The 23,589-nt window shown below is 44.0% G+C and overlaps 1 protein-coding gene across 1 annotated transcript; it reads left to right on the top strand.

The window, feature by feature from the left end:
* The first annotated feature begins 3,448 nt into the window (after positions 1 to 3,448).
* Positions 3,449 to 8,871, top strand: CBLN2 (cerebellin 2 precursor). The gene is made up of 3 exons (XM_047828003.1): positions 3,449 to 3,805; positions 6,730 to 6,849; positions 7,114 to 8,871. Exons 1-3 carry the CDS (start codon positions 3,449 to 3,451, stop codon positions 7,309 to 7,311), a joined length of 675 nt encoding a protein of 224 aa, XP_047683959.1. The 3' UTR covers positions 7,312 to 8,871.
* Positions 8,872 to 23,589: the final 14,718 nt, after the last annotated feature.

Raw genomic sequence — 23,589 nt, 5'->3', positions numbered from 1 at the left:
AAGTCCAGTCCGTCTGATGTGCGTGTGATGCAAACGCTGAAATTAAGCACTTAATTTTCAGCGCAGATCCTAGGGAGGATAAAGATTTGGAGGACGTTTTATATTTTTAGTATGTTGCATGTTAAGTGGAAAACATTTGGCTCAGAAGTTCTTTTCATCACATTCTTAGAACCATCCTAAATATTTTGTCTCATGTAACAATACGCAATTCTGTTTTTACTTGGCCCCTGTCTTCCCACACATCCATTTCGGTTAAAGGAATTCGAAATGAATCTAATCTCAGGGCTTAGATATGAGGCCTTGTCAGTTCTAAATGGGGAGCGGAGCCACGTGAGAGCCTCTGGGAAATAAAGCCTTGCAAACCCCCTACCTGAAGAGACTCAGCCCGTGGGGTGGAACCGGCACACTGGCTGAAACCTTCAAACCAAAGAGGGTTAGGTGTGAGGTCTGGAGGGATAGGAAATACTTCCGCTCCCTTCTTGTGAACCGCATTGGCCGACTTACAGTCTATTTTTGATCAGCCTGTCGTTAAGGGCACGCTATGCAAGTCAAAAGACTTCAGTATCTTTTTAACAATGTTTTTAAAAGTCCGGGCATAAAGCGAGTGTACGTTTAAACGCTGCTTAAGGGAGGCACAGACTGCAGCTCTGTGGCCTGTGCAAACGTTTTGCGGACCGTGCTAACCAATGATAAACGGACTGCAGCGTAGACTGGTTGGGTCGAGCACGAAAGATCTGCAAACCCAGGAGCGCCGCCACGCTTTGTCACAGCGAGGGCACCGAAGGATACCGGCAAGATCGCTGATTGTTGTTGTATTTTGGCAGAGGGCAGGGCTGCTCTTTGGGCTCAAAGAAGACCATCAGCAAACCTCATCCTTTGCCCCTAGGGTTCCGCCACCCGGGCCCAGCCGGCTGGCCCGCAGCCTGCGGCAGGGAGGCCCCAGCGCCCGTAGGTGGCGCCCCTCGTCCGTGCTGGCGCTTCTCGCCGCCGCTCTGGGCGCAGCTGGGAAAGCGGCGCGTCTCCCCAGGTCGTTAGAGCTCAGAGTAGGCATTTTAATAAATAAGCGCGAGTGCCAACGCGCTCCGGGAGCGCCGAGGTTCAGAGGAGCAGAAACATAAACCCAGACGCAGGCGCCTCTTTAATCCCTGCCAAAAGCTGACATTTCCCAAACTGGAGATTCCGAAACCACCGCCTTTAAGCCATTAAAATCCCAGGCTTTTTTTTTTTTTTTTCCCCTCTCCATCCCAGTCCTTTTTTTTTTTTTCTTCTTTTTCTTTCCCCCCCCCCCAAGAAAACTGCTTTACCCCCTAATTATGAAAGTGGTCACGCTATTAAGGATTAAGACTTGGAGGGAATTTGGAAAAGAAAAGAAGGAATTGGAAAGAAGAGGCGCGACCGGTGCCTTGAGGGTGCCTAATTATTAAAAGCGAGGCGTCTGGGCGGATTTCGCTCGGGGTGTCTGGGTGAGAGCCGGACCTGGGTGGTGCAGGGTGCGGCGGGGGTGCGGACGCAGAGCGGGTGCGGAGCCCAGGAGGGGGCGGTGCGCGGCGTCTTCCAGGCGATCGCGATGGCTGTGCCGTCCGGAGACCGGAGGAGAGGCCGGGATTGAGGGGGCCCGGCGGAGAGCAACACCCTGGGGGCGCGCTGGACGCGAAGGGCCCTCCTGGGCAGCGGGTCCGGGGGCGGTGCCCGGAACACACCGGTGCGACGAGCGGGGCGCGGCGGGACGCGAGGGTCTGAGCAGCTGCGCGGTGCGGGACGCCGGGCGCGCGGGTCCCGGGCGCGGCGCGCTGCGGTGCGGGGCGCGGGGCCGGCGGATCGGAGGCGCGGCGCTGCGAGGGGCGCGGGGCGTGCGGATCCCGGGCGCGGCGCGATGCACGAGGGTGCGAGGCGCGGGGCGTACCCGGAGCGGGCGCGGGCCGGCGCGGGAAAAGGGCAGGGCGGGGCGGCGCGGTTATTGGCCAGGCGCGGGGAGAAGGGCTGCGCTCCGAGTCTCCTCCCGCCAGCTCCCGCTCGTCTTCTTTAAGCAGAACAACTTCGAGGACAGCGCTGCTCGCTCATCATGGATGTCCCAGGTAACCCAACCCCGAGCCTGCCCGCCACGGTCCGCACGTTAATTGCATCCATGCATCTATTTCAATAAGGACCTTCGAGAGTCTGCCTTATGGAGAGGGAGAGAGAGAGAGAGAGAGAGAGAGAGAGCGAGAGCATATCGAAATCAGTTCGTAGTGGGGCTGGGGAGAGGCCACTCCTGGGGAAGCAACTTCTCTCCGGTTAGAGGGACTGTCGGAGGAGTTGTGCGGAGCTGTGGGCGGTGAGGGGAGAGGCGTCTTTGCTTTTCCTTTCCCGACTGGGAATGGAAATGACCTGTCTAGTGTCGTGGGAGAAGAGAGGCCGGGGGGAAAAGTGCAAACGCGCGCGCAAGTTAGCAGAGAGCTCCGGCGCTGCCTCCCAGGCCGGAAGGAAAGGGCCTGGAGTCTAGGAACAAAAGCCGCACCATAAAGCCAAGCTTGGGACGCTCCTCGGTGCAGTCCTTTGGTCTTGCGCGGGAGAGGGCGATCGGAGGGGCTTCGAGAACGAAGGACCTCGCTGCTGGCTCTGGGGACATGGGAAGTGGGTGTTTGCGTTTAGAGTCTCTCTTCTTTTTCAAATGTTTTCCTCTTAATCTTACTCACCCTAAGGAGCTTCCTTGGGATTTGTTGGGCGGAAAATGGATACGATGTTATTAACTAAGTGAACTGCTTAAGGAAAAAAAAAAAAAAAATCTCCAGGATGGAAAAACAGAGAATGAAAGGGAAAGCAGAGACAGGAAGAGGTTTCTTGGTGTGGCTTTCAAGAAAATGCCCCTAAAATGAAGGCGATAAACCTTTAGTAGTTTTTTGTTTTTTGTTTTTCTTTTTCTTTTTTCCTTTGCCTGCATCCTAGCCCCTCTCCACCTTTGCAGAATGGGCCCGGGGGTGGCGTTGACGGCGTCTCTGAGGTCACCGACCGAGTCTGAGGGCCGAGGCCCTGCAGAACCTCGGGCCACGCACCTGACCGCACCCCCGGCGCGCGCAGCCCAGGAGCCCTCAGGGATGCCCTGCCCAGTGCGCCGGGGCGTTCCTCCGACCTGTTGTGCCAATCGGGGAGGGGGTAGCTTTGCGCGGGACTAAGAGGGTGGCCTCCAGGGAGGAGGGGGGTTCCTTGAGGCTGCAGGCACCTGCTCCCCGCGTCCCCTCCCCTCCCCCCCCTCCCCAGCTTCATCTCCCAGTCTAAGGGTTTGGGTTCTTTGCCCTCACAGGTCCGCTGGCGCCCTTCTCCTGAGGACGACCCTGGCCTTGACCAGCAGAGCAGGGGACCCAGGCCAAAGGAGGCTTCCCCGGGCCCCGCGCAGTCCTGCGCGCCCTCCCGCGCTCCTCCGGCCGCTGCCCGCCGTCGCCCTCGCGCGCCCCCGCCCCCCCCTGCCCGGATGGCGGCGCCCGGCCGGGGCCCCCGAGGGCCGCCGCTGACCATGCCCGGGCGCCGGGGGGCGCTGCGCGAGCCGGCTGGCTGCGGCTCCTGCCTGGGGGCGGCGCTGGCCCTGCTGCTGCTGCTGCTGCCGGCCGGCTGCCCGGTGCGGGCGCAGAACGACACGGAGCCCATCGTGCTGGAGGGCAAGTGCCTGGTGGTGTGCGACTCGAGCCCGTCGGCGGACGGCGCGGTCACCTCCTCCCTGGGCATCTCCGTGCGCTCGGGCAGCGCCAAGGTGGCCTTCTCCGCCACGCGGAGCACCAACCACGAGCCGTCCGAGATGAGCAACCGCACCATGACCATCTACTTCGACCAGGTCAGCCGGCCGGCCGGGCCGCCTCGCCTCCCGCCGCGGGTGGAGAGGGCGGGGGCCCGGGCGCGTGGGCTGGGGACTTCCAGGCTCTCCCCGCCTCCCCGCCCTGCCCTTGTCCTTCCTGCCTTTTCGAGTAAGCCCTCCTTGCCATTTCCCCTTTTCAGATTGTAGCTTTTGTATCACCATCAGCTCAGTTCGCACTGGGACGACTGACGGTCCCTTAAAGCCGAGAGACCTGGAATGCATTTCCCAAAAGGAAACTGCCCATTTTACTCTCCTCTGGGGTGAGGGCTGTCGTTTGGGGTGGATGGGTTTCAGCCCCCCGGGTGGCCAACTTGAGGATTGAGCGCGTTGATAACACACCCAAAGAGAGGGTTCTCGATCAGAAACTATGTGCTTATTGCTTATTGGGGGATGGTTTGGGGACAGGATGCTTATATTCAAAAAAAAAAAAAAAGTTGGGAAGAATGTGGGGGCAACGGCAGGGATGGCTATATAAATACAAAACAAAATAGAGTGTGGTTAGAGAAATGGAATAGATAGGAAGTACGATACATGCATTGTAATGTGCAAATATACCCGGCCCGTAAATATTATATATAGTGTGGTTCTATAGATTAAGAAAAAAACAAGTAGGGATCAGTGACTTATGTTGCCCTAGGCCATTCCACTTCTCTTTCTAGGTTCAAAGCACAAGGGTCACTGAATGCTCAGACCTTGGCAATCCCTTCTCTGGGTCATCGGGCTCAGGATGGGGGGTTGTGACCTTCCTCCTGTGCCCTCCCGTCTTGGTTACTGTTGTTTTTCAGAAACAGATTGAAAACCTTATGGCGGTTCCCAAACTTTACCTGCTCAGTCCTTTCCTTTTGCCCCTAAAACAGAGGGCTGGGCTCACCAGCCACACTTAATTAACTTCCTTTCTGTTAACCGACTCTCACACCCAGTAAACCTACACATACCGCTGCCTCTTTTTAGGCCAGAGTATTAATTTATGTTCATTCTTGCTAAGGATTATCTACTTGAGGTTTGGAGGTTTGGGGGCGGGGGGAATCGTTCTTTAATCTGTTTTTTAAATAAAATTATTTATTTTAATGATGTCCAGGTACAGTAGACAATAATGAAATGGGTATTTGCAACCTCTTTACACTATTAATGCATCCTTCTTCGTGCCTTATTATTAGTCATCTCCCGAGGTCCTACAAATAGTTTTCACAGCGTTGCTAATCCATCGTGTCATTTGGTGTGATGTCGGGCAAGACACGTTGTAGGAAGATTCTAATTTTATAGACACGCTAACTATGGCAGGACAGGTTAAACGATGTTTCCCTGGCTCCCCAGGTAGGGTGTACGGAAAACCTGCTTTTCTGGGCTCCTTGGGTGTCCTCTCATCTACAACAGGGCCCAAAAGTTACCAGTTCCCTGAATGTAAACGGATGGAAAAGAGTTGAGGTCGTTGAGGTGGAGGAAACAGCCCCAAGGGTTTGGAAGGAGAGTGCTTTATTCTCTTATAAAGTGTTGTAAGGCAGACGGAGAGAGCACAGGCTTGAAGAGACAGACAGGCGTTGTGAAGTACAAGGTCTAGGACAATAGAGCCCGGAGTGTCTGCGTGAGCCCGGCAGGCAGGGGGACTGAGTGGCGCCCTGAGCTGTGTCGAAGAAGCTGGCTCCAGGCTTATTTCCCCGAGTCCTTACGGCGCTTCTCAGGGCAACGTCCCACACGGCTGGGGGATTGCACATCATTCATCTGTGATGAGTGTGTGAGAAATAACAGCAGAAGGTGTTCAGCTGAGACTCCTTTTCTGAACAGATGACAGGATCCCTAATCTCGGGTTTTGTTGTTGCTGGCTGTCTGTTTTAAAAGCCCGAGAGCACCGAGGGGGGCCGTTTGATGATTTTAACTGAGTTGTGCATTTGTGTGTGAGTAGGAATGGGGACAGGATCCAGACAGAGTGGCCAGATTCTGCCTTAACCATCTGAAAGGGCGCTGGGTCATTACGAGGGGTCCTCCACTCTTCAAAGTCTGCTTATGGCATTGCAACACCCTCATCCCCCCTCTTGTTTGAGAAAAGGCGGCTGCAGGGTCACGTGACCTCGTATCCTCCGGTTAATTTTGTCATTAGTCTTGCAGACTCCCTCCTGCAGTTTGAGCTCAGAGTATCCAACTGCTGCCTGCACACCGTTTGCTTCCTCAAGCCTTTCTGCATGACATCATAGCTCAGCCAAGGGAGCAAGCGCACGGCTCAGAGGAAAGTGCAGGGAATCAGCTGCAGCCAGGGTTTGCCTACCCCCGTGGGGTCTTCCACTGAGTACCCGAGATCCAGAACCTCTTGGGCGCTGCCACGGAGGGTGCCAGGGGCTGGGGACACGTGGGGACAAGAACCTCACACCGTCCATTCTCTCCTGGGCGCAGTGGAGTGGAGTTCCAAGCTTGAGCTGCTGGAGGTTATCTCATTGAATTGGCTTTGGTATTGATGACCCCATGGCCCGATTGGCCCCATTCAGTCTGGCGCGGCCCTCTATTTCTGCGAAACTGAACTTCATGTCGAAGTCCCCAGAATCCCACACACGTCTGAACAGACTCCGTTTCGCTCGTGTCCTGACCTTATCGTCTTCCGTTCCTCTCCCTCGCCCTGGCCCTCACCGCGCGAAATTTGCACGCACCTTGTCAATCCACAGGCGAGATACATTTTTAAACATCCTTGTTCATTGCGATCCATGAGGATTCTTTTCCAGCCCCTTCCCCGTGCAGGGCATTTTACCACCGGCTCCTCCCCCCGGGGGCAGCCCTGGCTCACTGCCTGGGCGCTGGCTTGCGGCTCGGCGGCTCCTGGAGTACCTGGCGTCAGTGGGTGGTGTTGCCAGTCTGGGTAAAACAGATGCTGAGGAGGGGCTTGCCACGTTTGTGCTGTATTCCCTCTTCTCTTTCAGGTATTAGTAAATATTGGCAACCATTTCGATCTTGCCTCCAGCATATTTGTAGCACCGAGAAAAGGCATTTATAGCTTCAGCTTCCACGTGGTCAAAGTGTACAACAGACAGACCATCCAGGTGGGTAGCTTCCAAGCTGCCTGGACCCTTCCAGCATCGGACTACTAACGCCCCGTGGCCGCAGGTCCTGGCACCCCCTCTGTGACCCCACGCCAGCCAGGGAGCCGGCTGACCCAGGGCTCCGGGCTCAGGGCCTGCCTCGCGTTCTGGGCCAGGCCCTGGCCCGGGCCTCCCCTGGAAGAGGTGGGGCGCGGGGGAGGTGAGGACAAGTGCGGGCAGGTGGGGTCCTGCACGGTCTGCTGACCTTTACCGTCTGCCCTGCAGGTCAGTTTGATGCAGAACGGCTACCCAGTGATCTCAGCCTTTGCGGGGGACCAGGACGTCACCAGAGAAGCCGCCAGCAATGGTGTCCTGCTGCTGATGGAGAAAGAGGACACCGTGCATCTCAAACTGGAGAGGGGCAACCTCATGGGAGGCTGGAAGTACTCCACATTCTCGGGCTTCTTGGTTTTCCCTCTATGAACACAGAGCCCCCAGACGGTGGGGAAGTTGCGATCTGGACCCAGGCGTCTGCCCTTCCGAACACCCTGAACTTGCCAGAACAGGACCACTTGGTTCCAACCTCCTTCAGACTGTTGAGGTAGAAGAATGATTTCCTTCTAAATCTCCAGTATTTTCTTTGCATATCGGCCACTCCTCGGGAACCTGGCTTCTAATTAGTTTTAGACGACGAGGTCTTAAGGAGAAACGAATTTATCGATTTGAGCAATTTGTACCTGTGATCGTAAAGTCAATACTGGATTTTATTGTCGGGGCCGTTGACTTCTCTTCCTTTTGTTTGTACGTTGTATTGTTGCCCCACGCGAGGAGTGCCGTCGATCTCCAGGATGGATTGCAGGTCGCAGGCGGGACTCAGAGCAAGAGCCCCACGAATCACCACCGGCCGGATAGTCCTTGAAATGTGTTCTTTGTGTGTCTGTTCCGCCTTAAGGAAAAGAACGGCTTCGCTTTCATTCTGTATTTGCCCCCGGGTGGACGGGAGGCCTCGGGAGGGGGAAGGGGACATTGTGAATCTGTCAAGAAGCGCTTTCTCCGGAGAAGCAAATTTTGCACGATGGGACTGCGACTTTTGCTTTGTATTGTTTACGTGTGTGGGGGGGTTTTTTTGGTTGTCGCTGTTCTTTTTTTTTTTTCTGGAAAAGCTTTGCTTTCTTTCCACACTCAGCTCTCCCTCCTTACCCTTACTTCTATTTTTCGTCCTGGGATGGGGGAGAGAAACGTATGTCGATTTCTTGAATGAGACCAAACAAACAAAACAGAAATATACCTGTGTATTTTGTTGTGGATGAGACCGCACCAAACAGAAGGTACCCGTATCTCAGAGTCCAAGTAGCAGACAGACAATTCTGCTTCTTTCAAAGAGATTCTCTCAGATGCACCTTTAGAACTAACCAGCTGGATTGTTGGGTTTTTTTTTTTTCTTTCTCTCTCTCTCTTTTTTTTTTTTTTTTTTTTTAACGCTCTGGAATACTTTAACAACTTGATGTTCCTGGGTGGCCTGAATCACATAAGAGAAGCATGGCAGCGTAATGACCGAGTGTTCTAAACACACGCTTCCTTGGCCCAGCGTGCTTCGGTCTTCCCAGCTGCCTGTCTTCATCTGTCTGTGTCCACCCCTCCGTGAGTGTATCCGGATCAGGTGTTTCAAAGCCAGCAGGACGGGCTACTCCCCTCCAGGATCCTCCTCTGATTCGCCAAGGAAAGAGGCTTGTTGACACTCTCTGGGAGCACCTGTCGAGAAGCCACCTGGAAGTCACAGCGGTTACAGGTATTGGCGGAGGCACCCTGGGAGCAGTTTTGCAAAGCCTTCCTGTTTGGGCACCTTGTACAACAATAGTGTTAAGACGAGGCTGGGAGATGATGGGTGCAGGGTTCATAGGCCAAGGAAATGTTGCTAATCCCAAAGCAATCCAAGAAGAGACCTCACAGCGGACGTTAATTTGTCTTTTGTGTAACACTGTAACCAAAATATTGATGATAAAAAGTCATAATTTAAGATGCAGAATAAATGGGTTTGATGTCTGGCTTGCTCTAACGCCTTCCAATTGTCTCTCGACTCCTAAAATGTATGCAAGCGAAGGCCAAGGATGAAGGACTTGGGGAAGGGAAAATGCACACCGTACCTCTTGAAAACACACACTCCAATGCACACTCCCATGTGGAGATCTAGCCGTGGGTCTAGATGGAGACTGCACACTGAAATACATTTCTATTTATACATATGTATTTGTCACCCAGGAAGGTTTTTGGGAGAGATATTATGGGAACCAGACAGCTAATGCTTTATGGGCAGGCAGTCTGCTTTTATCACATAGAATTCTTGATGTGGTACAAGGTCCAATCCAGTATTGTAGTCAGAGGGCATGGGTCTAAAAGAAACGGACATTTCAATATGGCATCAGTTGTTTCTAAGATCGGTATGAACATGGGGAAACATTGGCTTCCATTTTCAAACAATAAATGCAGTGAGGATTAGAGAAATGAAAAAAGTATACTTTGATGAAGGCTCTACGTTTTCCTGGTCTTAGATGGACAACATAATAGGATACTCAATAATCTAATTAATTTGAATTGAAATGCTATCACATTTTGTTAGGAAAAAAAAAAATCAAGAAACATCAACCAAACATCATTTTGGGTATTTTGGCTCTGTGATTAGGAGACACACGTCTAAGTACGGGCATTGTTTATTAATGCTGATAACACCAACAGCTCGATGCTAGCGAATATTTTTCATCTGTGTCTTACTGCCTTTGGTGAGTTAGTCCTCTGGTCCCTCATTTTTTCAACCTTCTGTTCAGTGTTCAGTTTCAAACAAGCAGCAAACTTCATTAGCAGATCATATCACCCTTCGGAGATTGAAAAATATATGAGTACTTGTTATTTTTATTGCTTACTAAAATGTAACACATATATTTGTTTGTATTTACAGCTTTACTACATACAGGTTGTTATTTGGTTATGCTGTCTAATAAATAAGTTATTGAATCGATCAAGCTAAAAAGACGTATATTTCAGGAGTTTGTTTTATATTAGGAAAACAGCTTCATCCTGTTGATTCCACTCCTGTCATTTATTTATTTATTTACTTACTTATTTATTTCTGTTTTGAGCTGGATGCCAAACACTGCATTAGGGAGAAGCCATGACAGTCGTGCTGCCGAAGTCATTTGTCACCCGCAGTCACAGCTGTGCGGGTTGTTTGGCTAAGGATCTTTGATGGAGGTGAAGTTCCTGTGTGTGGTCCATAAAAATATACATCATCAGAGGAAAATGTGAAATGTGTTTTCCTTTCATTGGGGAGGAAAGAGTGACATCTGGAATACACACCATCTGATCCGTGCTTCCCTGGCTCTGGGCCTCAGTTTCCCCATCTATGGAGCCAGTTCAGGAACCCCCACACCTCCTGCCCAACTCACGAGGCTATCTTGAGATCACAGGGACACTCTGTGAGATCTACAGGACACCGTGGTGACCAGAGGCATTATGTGGCAGGGAGGGTGTTTCCAGAAAGTGAGATTTTTTTTCCAATATGCTATTTATTAAAAGTGTTTAAAATGAACATCCGACAGGAGGACACTTTTATGTGAAAGTAAGTTTCCATATTCCCCACAAGCTTGTTAAAATGGTAGCACTCCAGAAGTTTAATTTGATTTTTAAGAATGATGATAATATGACTATGTCAAAATCTATGCATTTTCATACTAACTCAATTCTGAATTATGTTCTTGCACTGCCCTTATGTGGCTCAAGCCCACCTTTCTGCTCCAGCATGCGATATCCACATTTTACAAAAATATAAAACTGATATTTTTAACACGAGTAAAAATTGAGTTATCAACATTTTTGGCATTATAATAGCGAGTGGGTCTAGCTGACAAATGTTAATCGTACTAAAGTGTAAATGCCTTTAAAACGATACTATTTTTTAACTTAAAATCTATTCTAATTTGAAATATGACCCTGATTCAACTCTACGTCCTGAGAAACTGTATTTACTATCTATAATTCCTGAACCCTTTTTGCACCTTAATATTTTTTTATTTATGCACTCATGCATAATGAAATTATTTACATTTTAAAAGTTTGTGATTACTAGGACTTCTTCGAGCAAAGGTCATAAAAGTCCATCAAATATTGGCAGGAAAACTCATGGAATCCTATAGAGATTACATATTTACTTGTTTGGGAAAAAAAATGTTGTAATTTTTTTTTTTTTTGGAAAATCTAGTTATATATATCAAGCATCAGAAGAGTTAAAAAAGATACATAAAAGCAAACCAAAACCTTTCCTGAATCCCTAATTTTATTTGTATTAATTGGTATCGTCACATACGCAGTAACATGTGTATCATTTGCCCATAAATACATGAACAAATACATCTGATTTTTATCAGTGAATGAAATAAAATGCGTAGATTGGTCACGTTGTTCCCCTGGAATCTGGAACTAGGTGAGGGGAGACCTTGATGAATTCCTTTATACAAGCAAAACAAAAGCACGGGCTGCTTCAGCATGTCTCATACGGAGCAAAAGGAGCAGAAAATAAGCTGTCAATTTGTGTGGTGGTTTTGTAATCTTTTATAAGGAAATGAATATTGCAATAAGATAATGTCAGCGTGAATAAGTAGTTAGTGCTTACATTCCTATAGCATAGGAAGTATATAATAATCTAATGCACATGAATGAGAAGCTGTTACATTACATTGAAGGTGGTGTAAATAAAAGTTAGAACTCACAGAAGCAGGTGACATAGAATTATTCTAAAGGTTCGTCCGCGCACTCTGTAGAAACACTTGTAAAAAATGTAAAACTAGATTAACCATAGCACTACAGTGAGTTTTTCCGTTTTCCGTTGTTTACATAGGAATTTACTTGTCAAGGGGACTCACACTTTGCTACTAAAATAGGACATTGCAAATACATTTAACATGTAAGATCAAAGCCTATAAGTTCTCATAAGACTCTTAAAATTAATTTTCTTGGCATTTAAAGAGCATGCACACCAAAGAGAGTGGAGAAAGGTAAGCTACAGTTTCCATTTTGGTTTTATCATTTTGCATTTTTTGTGCTCAGATTTTTTTTTTTTAAAGAAAACACTGTGAAGATGTTAACTGCTAATGGCCACGTACACTAATCACGTACGTTTATGTATTTGCCTAGCCTTTTAAGACATAATTTTTTTGCGGGGAGGTTTACTGCCTTTGAAGATGGAGAGCTACAATTCATTCACCTTTAGATATTTTAAATGTCTATTTGTTACCTAGCTCTCCATGATGTGATTGGTCAGTCCAGTCCTCACCCTCCCTTCAAAAATAGAAGAAACATCTTTTCAAAATTCCTTTAAATTAGATCCAATGAATATCAAGTTTAAAAAAAAAATACGTGTTTGTGTAATAATATTACACCAAAACATGAATTCTAAGTAAGTGAGCTTGCTTTCCATTCCCAAACCCAGTAGGGTAACTTGAAATTTGTGAGGGCAAAAGCCGTGTGGTTTTACCTCCCACAGATAATAGGAGCTCTGTTTTGTCCTCCTAAGTGGATTTTGCTGTGGATTTCCATCACCAGAATGACTTGTGTCTATAGCCTCATAAATCATCATCTTCAGCAACTCGCCCACATACACTCACTGTGTAGTGTAAATGAGCTCCTTGACAACTTAATTTGGAAAAGAAATCTTCATTCCCTCTTCTTAATGCCTCCAGCAGGAACCCCCGGGGTTAGGACGCTGCTTTGCACGGGAGCCATCCTAACACAATGGAACCTACTTAGTAATGAGCCACCACCAGCTTTGCAACCCGACTGGCTATGCCTTAACTTTTATTATTGCCCCCTCGTATTTTTCAGGAGTGCTAATTTCTCGTGTGGAATTTGTTCCAGGTGGCAAAAACAAAAACAAAAACAAACCCTGCCCGAGATGGAAAATGTGGAGAATGTTGGCAATGCACTGAGGATGTGGGACTCCTGAGTATTTTGCTTAAGTCTGTTTGCTCTTAATTTTTCGTCTTAAAATGCTTCCCTAAATTTCTTATGCTCTTTAAAGACCAGTAGGATATGGAGCATCCTCCCATCTCCTTGACTTTGTACTATCTATGAGCTTTTATTGTGACTCTGGGTACTTTGCTATGGAACTGACTTAAGAATATTTTAAATATAACCAAATTAACCAGAAAAATTGGCAAAGATTCCTTACTGCTGAAATTCCTCATTTGCAATGTTTTTTGACGTGGTTTGTTTTTACAATGTTTTGCATGGATCATAAAGATTCCTAACAGCTTTCAAATTAACATTAAAATAAATATAAATATTGAATTAAAATCAATATTTATCTTTGAATTGCTAACATATCTTTTTTTTTTTTTTTGCAATCATGTAACTGTTAGGTCATAAGTGGTATACTTTTAGAGAGACGTCTATCACTGAAAAACAAATATGGGACATGAAAATGTGATACTATCATTTTTTTTCATATTCCCAAGCACCATGTAGGTATACTGTAGCATAGTTTTGTTCTGGAACTATAAATTTTCAGTGGAAAAAGCAGTTATGTCATTTATTAAAAAAATCCATTCTTTTGTGGTCAAGGTGTAGATGTTTCCTTTTCATTCCATAACATTTACATATTGCTCCTTAGGGGCTGGATAGCGTGCTTAGGGATGATGATAGAAAAATAAAGACACACATTGTGTGTGCCAAGAGCTTGCAGTCCTTGCTAAATATATAGCCTGGAGGATATCCAGGGTAAACTCATGGTGAGGGGTAGGCTGGGGTGAGTTTAGGAGGAACCTTAGAAATTTGAATGCGTGTTTACTAAAGTGAAAAACATTTTTCACACATGAAGAGGAGAATGCTATTTGGGTGTTGACATTGAATACACTGAACATCCATTAATCTTCCGACCAAAAGGCTCCCTGTGACCTCTCCTCCCACGCTGAATGTGGTTGGGTATTTGGCAGACATATGGCACACTAGGGCTCATGAGCCAACCTTGAATGTACTAAAGTGGAATGGGACAGATATGGGGAATTTCCATTGTTTTAACACATGAAGGTTAAGATATAATAGCCCTTTTTTTTACAGTTTTATTTCTGTTTGCCTTGTGTGGTGAGTTGCTGGAGAAGACAGAAGGCATGCTAGAATTAGTCAAACCCTTAGAAGATGGATCTAAATCAAGATACAAGTAAGGCATGATGTGAAGTCCATCACAAACAGAGCTGGATGGAGGACCTTATCTAGCATTTTGGCGTATTTTACAAGCTATTAACCCAATGAATACATTGGGACATTACTCAATGTCTACCTTAAGACACAAAAAATAAACGTGAAATCAAATTGCACTGGTAGAAAACATGAATTATGTGTGTTTTATTAGCTAATCACAAATATATGTGTGTTTGTGAGTGTGCGAACATTGAATATAAACGAATAGGTGTAGCCACAACTTACCTCTGTCAAAATGCTTCCTATGTGCCTCCAGCTCTGCCAGCACTGAACCCTTGCTATCAGGGAAGAGGGAGGTGATATGGACTTTGCTTTGTACATGGACTTACTTCTACTAACTCACCTCAACTCTTGGGTCTGTTTCATATTTTATTTCTTGTATTCAATCGTAGGCATCTATTTCTCCAGAAGGTAGAAATTACATCTGGTCTCCCTGACAGACAGAGATTGAGAACTGTTGAGAATAATTAAGCCATCTGGTACTATAAACCCAACAGAAAGCTATGATCAGTGGATCATGGTCTAATCTAGTCTTCATCCATTGCATCTGAATTACCTTGGCACAAAGGAGTGACAAGGGGCTGGATTTTCGGCGAAGATTGTCACATCTCCCCAGTCATTTAGCAGTCAAAAGGCATGCGTGCATCAGACTGTGATAATTAGGGAAGAAGTATGCTCCCCTAAGGCCTATTACTTTTGATACTTAATTTTCCCTTTTTTTGTTTTAATGTCTCAACAGTGACTGTCATGAAACCTTGACTTGCGACTCTTACCAATTCCTGACTATGTTCACTAGAAGAAATTCTTTTACTAAAATACATTTTCTTTTTATCTCGATGAAAAACTGAAATGAACATAAATTTATTTTGTGATATTTTTTGTTCCCAGAATTGTAGAAACATTTGTTTCAGGAAAAACTCCCCAATAGATGGTGCTGCTGCTGTGATTTAAACCGCTGAATAATTAGTATGCAAAAGAGCTCCAGAGAGAGGCCTCTGGGAATTCCCTTACATCAAGTTATAGAAAGACAAAAACGCGGCTTCGGTTTTGCTGAACGCAAATTGACGTAATTGTATAATTTGAAAACTGGAAGGATTTTTTGATCTTTTGAGGTCAAGAAATTACTTTTTATCTCCATGGTTCGTGTCACAAGTCTCTTTGAAACAGAACCACCAACGAAATTGCGTGTTGCCAAAAAGTGTACTGAATGGCCTTCCAAGTTTCTATACGCCCCGTAATGCTTCAAGGATCTATCAGTTAAAGCCCTAATGTGAATATGAGAGTAGAAAGGAAAAAGAGAGTGCTTCCTTCATATTTATGGGGAAAAATTGCAGATGCGGGAGTCATCCTGGCAGAATGATGCCATCACTGCTGTTAATGAGAAACCATAACACATCAACCCTTTGCACAGGTCACGCACTGTGTCTAGCACTTTATAGCTACCTTTCCATTGAATCATTATGAGAATTGTACAAAGTAGGCGCTATCATTATCACCATTTTCTAGATGGTGGCGAATGCGGTTTGAAGCGATTCGATGATGTGGTCAAGATCTCACAGCAAATGAGTCACAGAGGTCGGAATCTGACTACGGGCTTTCTGACTTCAGAACCTATTCTCTCATCTATTGTATTTTACCGTATCTCAGCTGGAGAGCTATGGTAAGAAAAAGATTTTCTTGAAGAAGATCTCTGTATGTGCGATGATTAATCAAAACTGTTTGCATCCTAGTTATTTCAGGAAAACTCATTGTTTAAAAAACGGGACAGCTTATCTTTCTATTCTGCAAACATAAAAACTGTTTTTACTCACAGGTGGAATTTAAGAAATAAAAGAAATGAACACATGGGAAGGGGGGAATAGAAGAGAGGGAAACAAACCACAAGAGACTCTTAAGGATAGAGAACAAATTGGGGGTTGCTGGAGGGTGGTGGTGGGGGGTTAGATGGGTGTTGGGTACTAAGGAGAGCACTTGGGATGAGGACTGGGTGTTTTATGTAAGTGATGAGTCACCGAACTCTACTCCTGAAACCAATATTGCAGTGTGTATTAACTAACCGATATTTAAATTAAACCACCAGGACAGGGGCGCCTGGGTGGCGCAGTCGGTTAAGCGTCCGACTTCAGCCAGGTCACGATCTCGCGGTCTGGGAGTTCGAGCCCCGCGTCGGGCTCTGGGCTGATGGCTCGGAACCTGGAGCCTGTTTCCGATTCTGTGTCTCCCTCTCTCTCTGCCCCTCCCCCGTTCATGCTCTGTCTCTCTCTGTCCCAAAAATAAATAAAAAACGTTGAAAAAAAATTAAAAAAAAAAACAAAAACCACCAGGACAACAAACTGCTTGATTGTAATCATAAGAGAAAAATTACAAGAGCTGCTGTGAATTTACTGACCCTCTTGTACCAGAAACACCACAGTCTGAGCTGTCACTATTTTCATGCAGAAATTGATACTGGAAACGTTTCTTTCCCTTGAGTTCCGCCCCGAAACTTTTTGCAAAGATGGAACTGAAAATACACAAACATATAAATATAAATAGCTCTTTTTCTCAACAATATTGTATATTTTCTAAAGGACACAGGTCACTCTCTAGATTTCTAGAGTAAAACCTGAGAAATCAAGGACATAAGGTAAATAAGCTAGGCTTGAATTGAGCATCTTGTCTTAAAGCTGTCCGTGAAGCTTGAAGCTTAACCTCTGGCTAGAGAAATCTCTTAGAACATGGAGTCAGGGAGTGTTTAAGAGATTAGATCTCTTGCCCTGAAAGCATAATTAGCTTTAAAATTAGTTTTTAAAAATAAAGTTTTTATTTTTATTTTATTAAAAAACTAATTGAACAAAATTAAAGTCGATTTTGGAAATAGCAAATGTCACTTGGTTGGATTGAGTGGTTTTGCTATATTCTAATCAGAGGAAAATACATTTTAGGAGTCACATAGTAAGAAGGCAATACAAAATATGTCACCAGATGTGTTTCTGAGAATGTTACTTTATTTTTTGGTGCCTCTCATTTTATCTTTTATATTGTTATATATTAGATATAAATATAAAATATTTATATAAAGTGCTTTTTTACATATATCTTTTTATACCATATAAAATATTAGAAGTGCCACATTTCCATTCAAAAAGGTAAGGCAAAATGGACCTTTCACAAGTTGCTATTTGTTTACAATAAGGGGCTTAGTCTTGGAGAGTAACGAAGTGGTTTGTTTGAAGAGGTGAGTACCTTCTGTGTACCAGTATTCGTGGGGTTCCTTGCTGGGCTCTCCCACCAGAGAGACAACCTCAGACAGACCCTCCATTTCTTAATACAACCGAAAATAAGGTAGATTAGCTAAAAGTATAACAATTACATACAGGGATGTTTTACTTTCCAGCGTGATAAGGTATTAAAAAAATAAAATCGCAAATGAACATAAAATAAACATAGATTTCGATAATGTAAGGTTTTCGAATCGAAGATATTGGTAACTCTCTATGGATGACTTGGGATGGGTCAGTGCCCCTTAAATATCATGAAGTTCAGCTTGTTGGCCTGCAAGACAGTTAATGCTACTTCATAATCGTACCGCTGAAGAACGGGCAGCTGGGGTTTACTGATGGCATTTTGGCATCACGGAATTGATCCCGCCAACCCTGGTGCTTTTTCCTGTAGTTAGAAAACAAGGTAAGGATTCCTCTAATGTGACACGTCTCGCCAGGCTTCGGCCACAGAAGGTGATGAGCCAGCACTGCTGCCTTCCTGCCCCTCTGGTAGGTTGTGGCATTTTCCGTCCTGCATGTTTTGAGAAAGTGCATCACCTTCAGTGCACCAGCCTTTACACTGAGAACATACATTTGGGAATTAAAAGCACTCTCGTGTATTAGACAGAAATGTCAGGGCACTGATGCTGCTGATTATGATATGGAGATTTAAATGCATATGTGAAGAAGATAGGTGGATAGATAGACGATAGATAGATAGATAGATAGATAAATAATAGATGAATAGATAGACAATAGATAGATGGTGGGTGACAACAGATGATAGATAGAAAAATAGCTAATAGATAGATGATAGGTAGATAGATAGATGATAGATACACAGATGATGGATAGATAGATGATAGATGATAGAAAGATAGATAGATAATAGATGGATAATAGATAGATGATAAGTGATAGATGATAGATAGATAGATAGATAGATAGATAGATGATGGAGATCAAGCACGGCGGTAAAACGAATAAAAACCCCATGTATTTAACTTTCTTTAGGTTTTTGCTTTTGTGATCCTTGCCTGACATGGATGTGCCGTAACAAAGAGTTATCAGAATAATAACTCCAGATGATGTCTAGCTTTGTTTAGTGTTGTCACATGTCTGCCTGAAAATCTGTTTGGAAATTTATAACCTTAGAGTTAAGTGGTAGGTAACAGTTAATAATTTCTAAGTAAGAGAGTCCACTGAAACAATTATTAAGACTACACTTAAGTTTTTATAGGCTGGGCTTCATATTTTCATACAGGATAGAGAAGCTAAATATATGTGAATCTGTTAATAAACATGTTCTTTTTTTTTTGTCACATTGAAAAAATATACTCTAAGGAAGAATATACTGATAAAAATTGTGACATGTGTGTTCATAAAATTTAGCAGTCTGCTGCAATTCACAACTGTTTATTTCCTAGTTTTCTCTGTAAGAAAGTAGAGGTTACTAACGGCTCAAAACTACAATCAATATGTGAAAATAAAACTACTAGTAACAATCAGGGTGAAGGGAAACATTGTAGGCAAAGTATGCACGTTTATAGGGTGTGTTTTTGTTTTGGGAAAAGAGTAATTTTGTTCTAAAGTAAAAGGTGAAAATAAAGGACAAAAACGAATGTATAAGAGAGTTACGGGCAGGGGGGCCTGGGTGGCTCAGTCAGTTGAGCATCTGACTCTTGATTTCAGCTCTGATCATGAACCCAGGGTTGTGGGATTGAGCCCCGAATCAGGCTCCATGCTGATAGTGTGGAGCCTGCTTGGGATATGCTCCCTCTCCCTTTGCCCTTCTCCCCCAAGCTCTCTCTTTCTCTCTCTCTCTCTCAAAAATAAAAATAAATAAATAAATAAATAAATAAATAAATAAATAAATAAAATTTAAAAAACTCAAAAATTAGAATATTTAAAAAAATAGGAAAAAAAAGAGAAAGTTACAGGCAGTTTGGGAAAAAGGAATCTTGAAAACGGAATCTTGTCCTGTGAGATCAAACCTGGATAAGATTAGGTGGTTTTATTTGTAAGTTGTTTTCTTATTTTTTTTTTAAGAGTTTCAGTATTAATAGTACACAAATGCAAAACCAGAATTTGGTTTTTTTCTCTGTTATAGCAACAAAGTATTCTTTGATTATTGGTCTTCTCTCAAGAAGGGATTGTAAAAGTTTATAGTTTTTGCTGTTTGTTTATTTGTTTATTTATTGCCTTTGTAAGTAACCTACCTAGAAAACAAAGATTCTTGTCTTACCAGAACAACTTCCTGTGCTTTGTATTGACTTTATTACGTTCTTCAATACTTAAGAAAACTGAATATTCCTACCTTTATACCGAATTAAGCTTTTGTCTTTTTTTGCTTTTTTTGAAATCTTATTACGTTCTATGTTTACTTTTGAATTATTGTATTGTTACTTTGGTTAAATAGGTAGGTAACTATATTTTTAGACCCAGGGTCTTACTTATTCAAGAGTTCAAACCTTTTGACATTTTTGATATTTTGCCTTCCAAAGTCAAATTCTAAATTGTGAAATCTTTTGTAATCTCAAACCGACTTTGAGATTTATCGGAGGGCCCCTGGAAAATCTCAAAGGACTTGTCTTTTCATCCTGCAAAAAGAGTAATTAAATTTACTTGGTGTGTTCAATTGTATGAAAATTATTTTCAAAAAGGAAGAGATGCTTAACCTTCCCCATAGGTTCTATATAGATGGGTGAATGTAAATAATATAAATATTTCAGAAACTATATGAAGTTCTTAGACATTTGCCAAGGCCCCTGCTGTTCATGACATGTCCTGGTATAATGTTATCAGTCCTACTTCTGGCTATTATTTAAAAACATTATATGCCACAGAAATAACCAAATTTCTAACAACTCAGGAAATATCAGATACTGGTGAGGATGTGGTGGGAATGCAAACTTGTGCAGCCGCTCTGGAAAACAGTGTGGAGCTTCCTCAAAAACAGAATTAAAAACAGAATTATCCTATGATCCAGCAATAGCACTGCTAGGAATTTATTCAAAAGATACAGGAGTGCTGGTTCATAGGGGCACATTTATCCAAATGTTTATAGCAATGTTACCAACAATAGCCAAATTATGGAAAGAGCCTAAATGTCCATCCACTGATGAATGGATAAAGAAGATGTGGTTTATATATACAATAGAATACTACTTGGCAATGAGAAAGAATAAAATCTTGCCATTTGCAACAATGTGGATGGAACTGGAGGGTATTATGCTAAGTGAAATAAGTCAATCAGAGAAAGACAGACATCATGTGTTTTCACTCCTGTGGAATTTGAGAAACTTAACAGAAGACCATGGGGGAAGGAAAGGAAAAAAAAATAGTTACAGACAGAGAGAGAGGCAAACCACAAGAGACTCTTAAATACACAGAATAAACTGAGGGTTGATGGGGGGGGGGGGGCGCAAGGGGACAGGGGAAATCGGTGATGGGCATTGAAAAGGTCACTTGTTGGGGCGCCTGGGTGGCGCAGTCGGTTAAGCGTCCGACTTCAGCCAGGTCACGATCTCGCGGTCCGTGAGTTCGAGCCCCGCGTCAGGCTCTGGGCTGATGGCTGGGAGCCTGGAGCCTGCTTCTGATTCTGTGTCTCCCTCTCTCTCTGCCCCTTCTCCGTTCATGCTCTGTCTCTCTCTGTCCCAAAAATAAATAAACGTTGAAAAAAAAAATTAAAAAGAAAAGGTCACTTGTTGGGATGAGCACTGGGTGTCGTATATAAGTGATGAATCACAGGAATCTACTCCCAAAGCCAAGAGCACACTGTATACACTGTATGTTACCTAACTTGACAATAAATTATACATATAAAAAAATAAAAAAATAAACATTAAAAATAAAATAAAAAAATAAAGCAAAAAAAAAACCCAAAAAAAGAAACAAAGAACCAAATGTCTTTGTCAAATGAATTCTCACCAGATCTTTAACCACAGTCATTTAAAGTCTTTTGACATCCACAGATAGGTTTTATTTCACTCTTATTCTTTTTCAAAAGTTTTTGCAATCAGTTGCAGACCAGAATGCTTCGTCTTCAATAAAAAGGGGTTGTCTCAGAGACCCATAGAGAAAATGATGACAGATACCCCGGAATACAGACTCCCTGTGACTTTGTTTAAATATATTTCAGACCATCCCACTGGACTGAGTGAGGATTTCTAGTGCTCTCGTGGAGAAGCTGACAAGTTCATAAAACTGCTAATCCAAGATCAAGCCGAACAAGACCTAATTACACGGGACTGAATTAACTGATGAAGAATGATAATATTTTTTTACAGCCTTTGTGCGGAGCAGTGCTGATTCTTTTATGCTCTGTTTTCTGGATATGAGGAACCCCTTTTGCTTTTCTCTTAAGCTATCTATAACTAGTAACAATGTAGCAGATTATACTTTTGTAAAGAGAAACCAGTCATTTATCTTTTTCTCCCTGCTTGATCCCTCTAGGATTTACAAACTCTTATTGAATGTTCTAATTTTCATGCCAATATAATTATTTGCAGAAATCCAATAGGAATCTGTTCTCTTTATAACAGGACATAATTAAAAAAATGAAAGGTTATATAACCAAGACTTTGGCCTATCATATTTGAGAACGATGTGCATATGACCACAAAGTTTAATGGAACTAAGGCTGACTTTATGGAGCCAATGATTACAAAGCCCTTCTGGAAAAAACAGCCTGGTACCTGACTGACGGGGTTCCTAACCTTACAGTGAGGAAGGAAATTTACTTCCTGGCAGGCCCGGGAATCTGAGGATATCTGGGGGACCTCAAAAAGAGAGGAATTCTCCCAAATCACCTGATGATGAGTTCTTGGCTTGTCTTTGTAGCCAAGAGAGGCGATCTTTCATGAGAAGTTCCAGCAAAGCAAACTTAAAAAGCCCTGTGCGGTCAATTACCATGCTTGCTGCACTTGTGCAAACATCAGGCCCACTCTAATGACAGCAGATGCCCGTGTGTAAACTTTGGTAATCTTTGATTAAAAACGGGGGAGGCCGCAGAGGGCGGAAACTGGGCTTGGTGACAGATCCAGGTAGGCTTAGGACGTGGGTAACTAGCAACATAATGGGGCATAGGATAGGATTAGGGAAATCAGGGATGTGGCATGATGTATATCTTGGTAAAATCTATTCTTAGTGAGAATCTTTTACACTTGAGATATTGTGAAGCTCTGATTTTGAAACAGAGGCATCTCTGTTTCAGTGTAACTTTCGGGGAGTTAGGGATGAAACACTTTAGCCCCACTTTCCTCCATGAGGCATCCTAAATGAACAAATTCTACCTGTCAAGACCGGTTCATTTTAAATTAATATGTATGGTTGGTGGGTTTTGTTATTTTGCATCTAACTGCACGGGAGTTTAGGTCCAAAACGTGGAACGGAATCTGCCACGATGACAATTTAATATTCCTTGTCAAGTCAAATTTGATGCTTGAGCCACTGACTCATGGTGCTGGTTGCGAGTCCCAATCCTGGCACTAGGGAACTATAAAATATCATGAGCTAGAATTCCAGAAAACCAGTCACCTATCCGGGAGATATGAGGAACGCAGTTGACTTGCGGTATTAAAATGCTTTTTCAATCTTAATTGCTGTAACGATGCCTACAGTTTTGCTTCATATTGGTTCAGTTCTGAAACGGCTTCAGACTCTACCTAAAACACGTTAACGTCAAAACAAAACGTTAACTCTTAGCGGGTTTGTTTCATCGGCTTCTATGTTATAACTCTGTCCCTCAGAGGCTAATCAATATCACTAGTGTAAATGACTAGCATTTATTAAAACCTTGCCAGGTCCCAGGCACCATTGTAAGCATTCAACTGGGATTATGTCTTGTCATGAGCCCCGTTCTATCACTTTCTCCAGTCCATTTCAGAGAAAGCCGAAGTAGAGGGGTTAGTCAACTTGATCATGATGGTTATGTATGCTGGCCATCCTAGCCAAGGTCTGAGCCCAGACTGACTGACTCAGGATCCATATGATTGTGGATTATGGCATCATCCCGTGTTGGGAGCTGGCCTCGGAAAAATTCACTAAGGGCTGAAAACTCCTTTCTCTAATTGATTATTGTGGCCAGATGCCTATCTTGCAAAAGTTTTCCTTTTCACTCCATAAATCAATTATTCACCACATTTGTAAGTTAAATGGATCTGAGGTTAAAATTTATTTATGAATTTAATATTTTTTGGCCAAGTATACAATGCCAAATTAAATCCCAGCACTGAAGTGCTTAACTTGATGGCTTAATGTATTTGCCAGCCAG

The sequence above is a fragment of the Prionailurus viverrinus genome, chromosome D3 (assembly GCF_022837055.1).
Source record: "Prionailurus viverrinus isolate Anna chromosome D3, UM_Priviv_1.0, whole genome shotgun sequence".
Lineage (NCBI taxonomy): Eukaryota > Metazoa > Chordata > Mammalia > Carnivora > Felidae > Prionailurus > Prionailurus viverrinus.
The sequence above is the reverse complement of the archived record's forward strand: the minus strand, read 5'-3'. Positions and strand labels throughout refer to the sequence as shown.

Bases quoted from the DNA above. Each gene is read 5' to 3' on its own strand.
- CBLN2 (XM_047828003.1), top strand. From the start codon at position 3,449: ATGGCGGCGCCCGGCCGGGGCCCCCGAGGGCCGCCGCTGACCATGCCC. The intron at 3,806-6,729 runs GTCAGCCGGCCG...CTTCTCTTTCAG, and splicing joins TGACCATCTACTTCGACCAG to GTATTAGTAAATATTGGCAA. The intron at 6,850-7,113 runs GTGGGTAGCTTC...TCTGCCCTGCAG, and splicing joins ACAACAGACAGACCATCCAG to GTCAGTTTGATGCAGAACGG.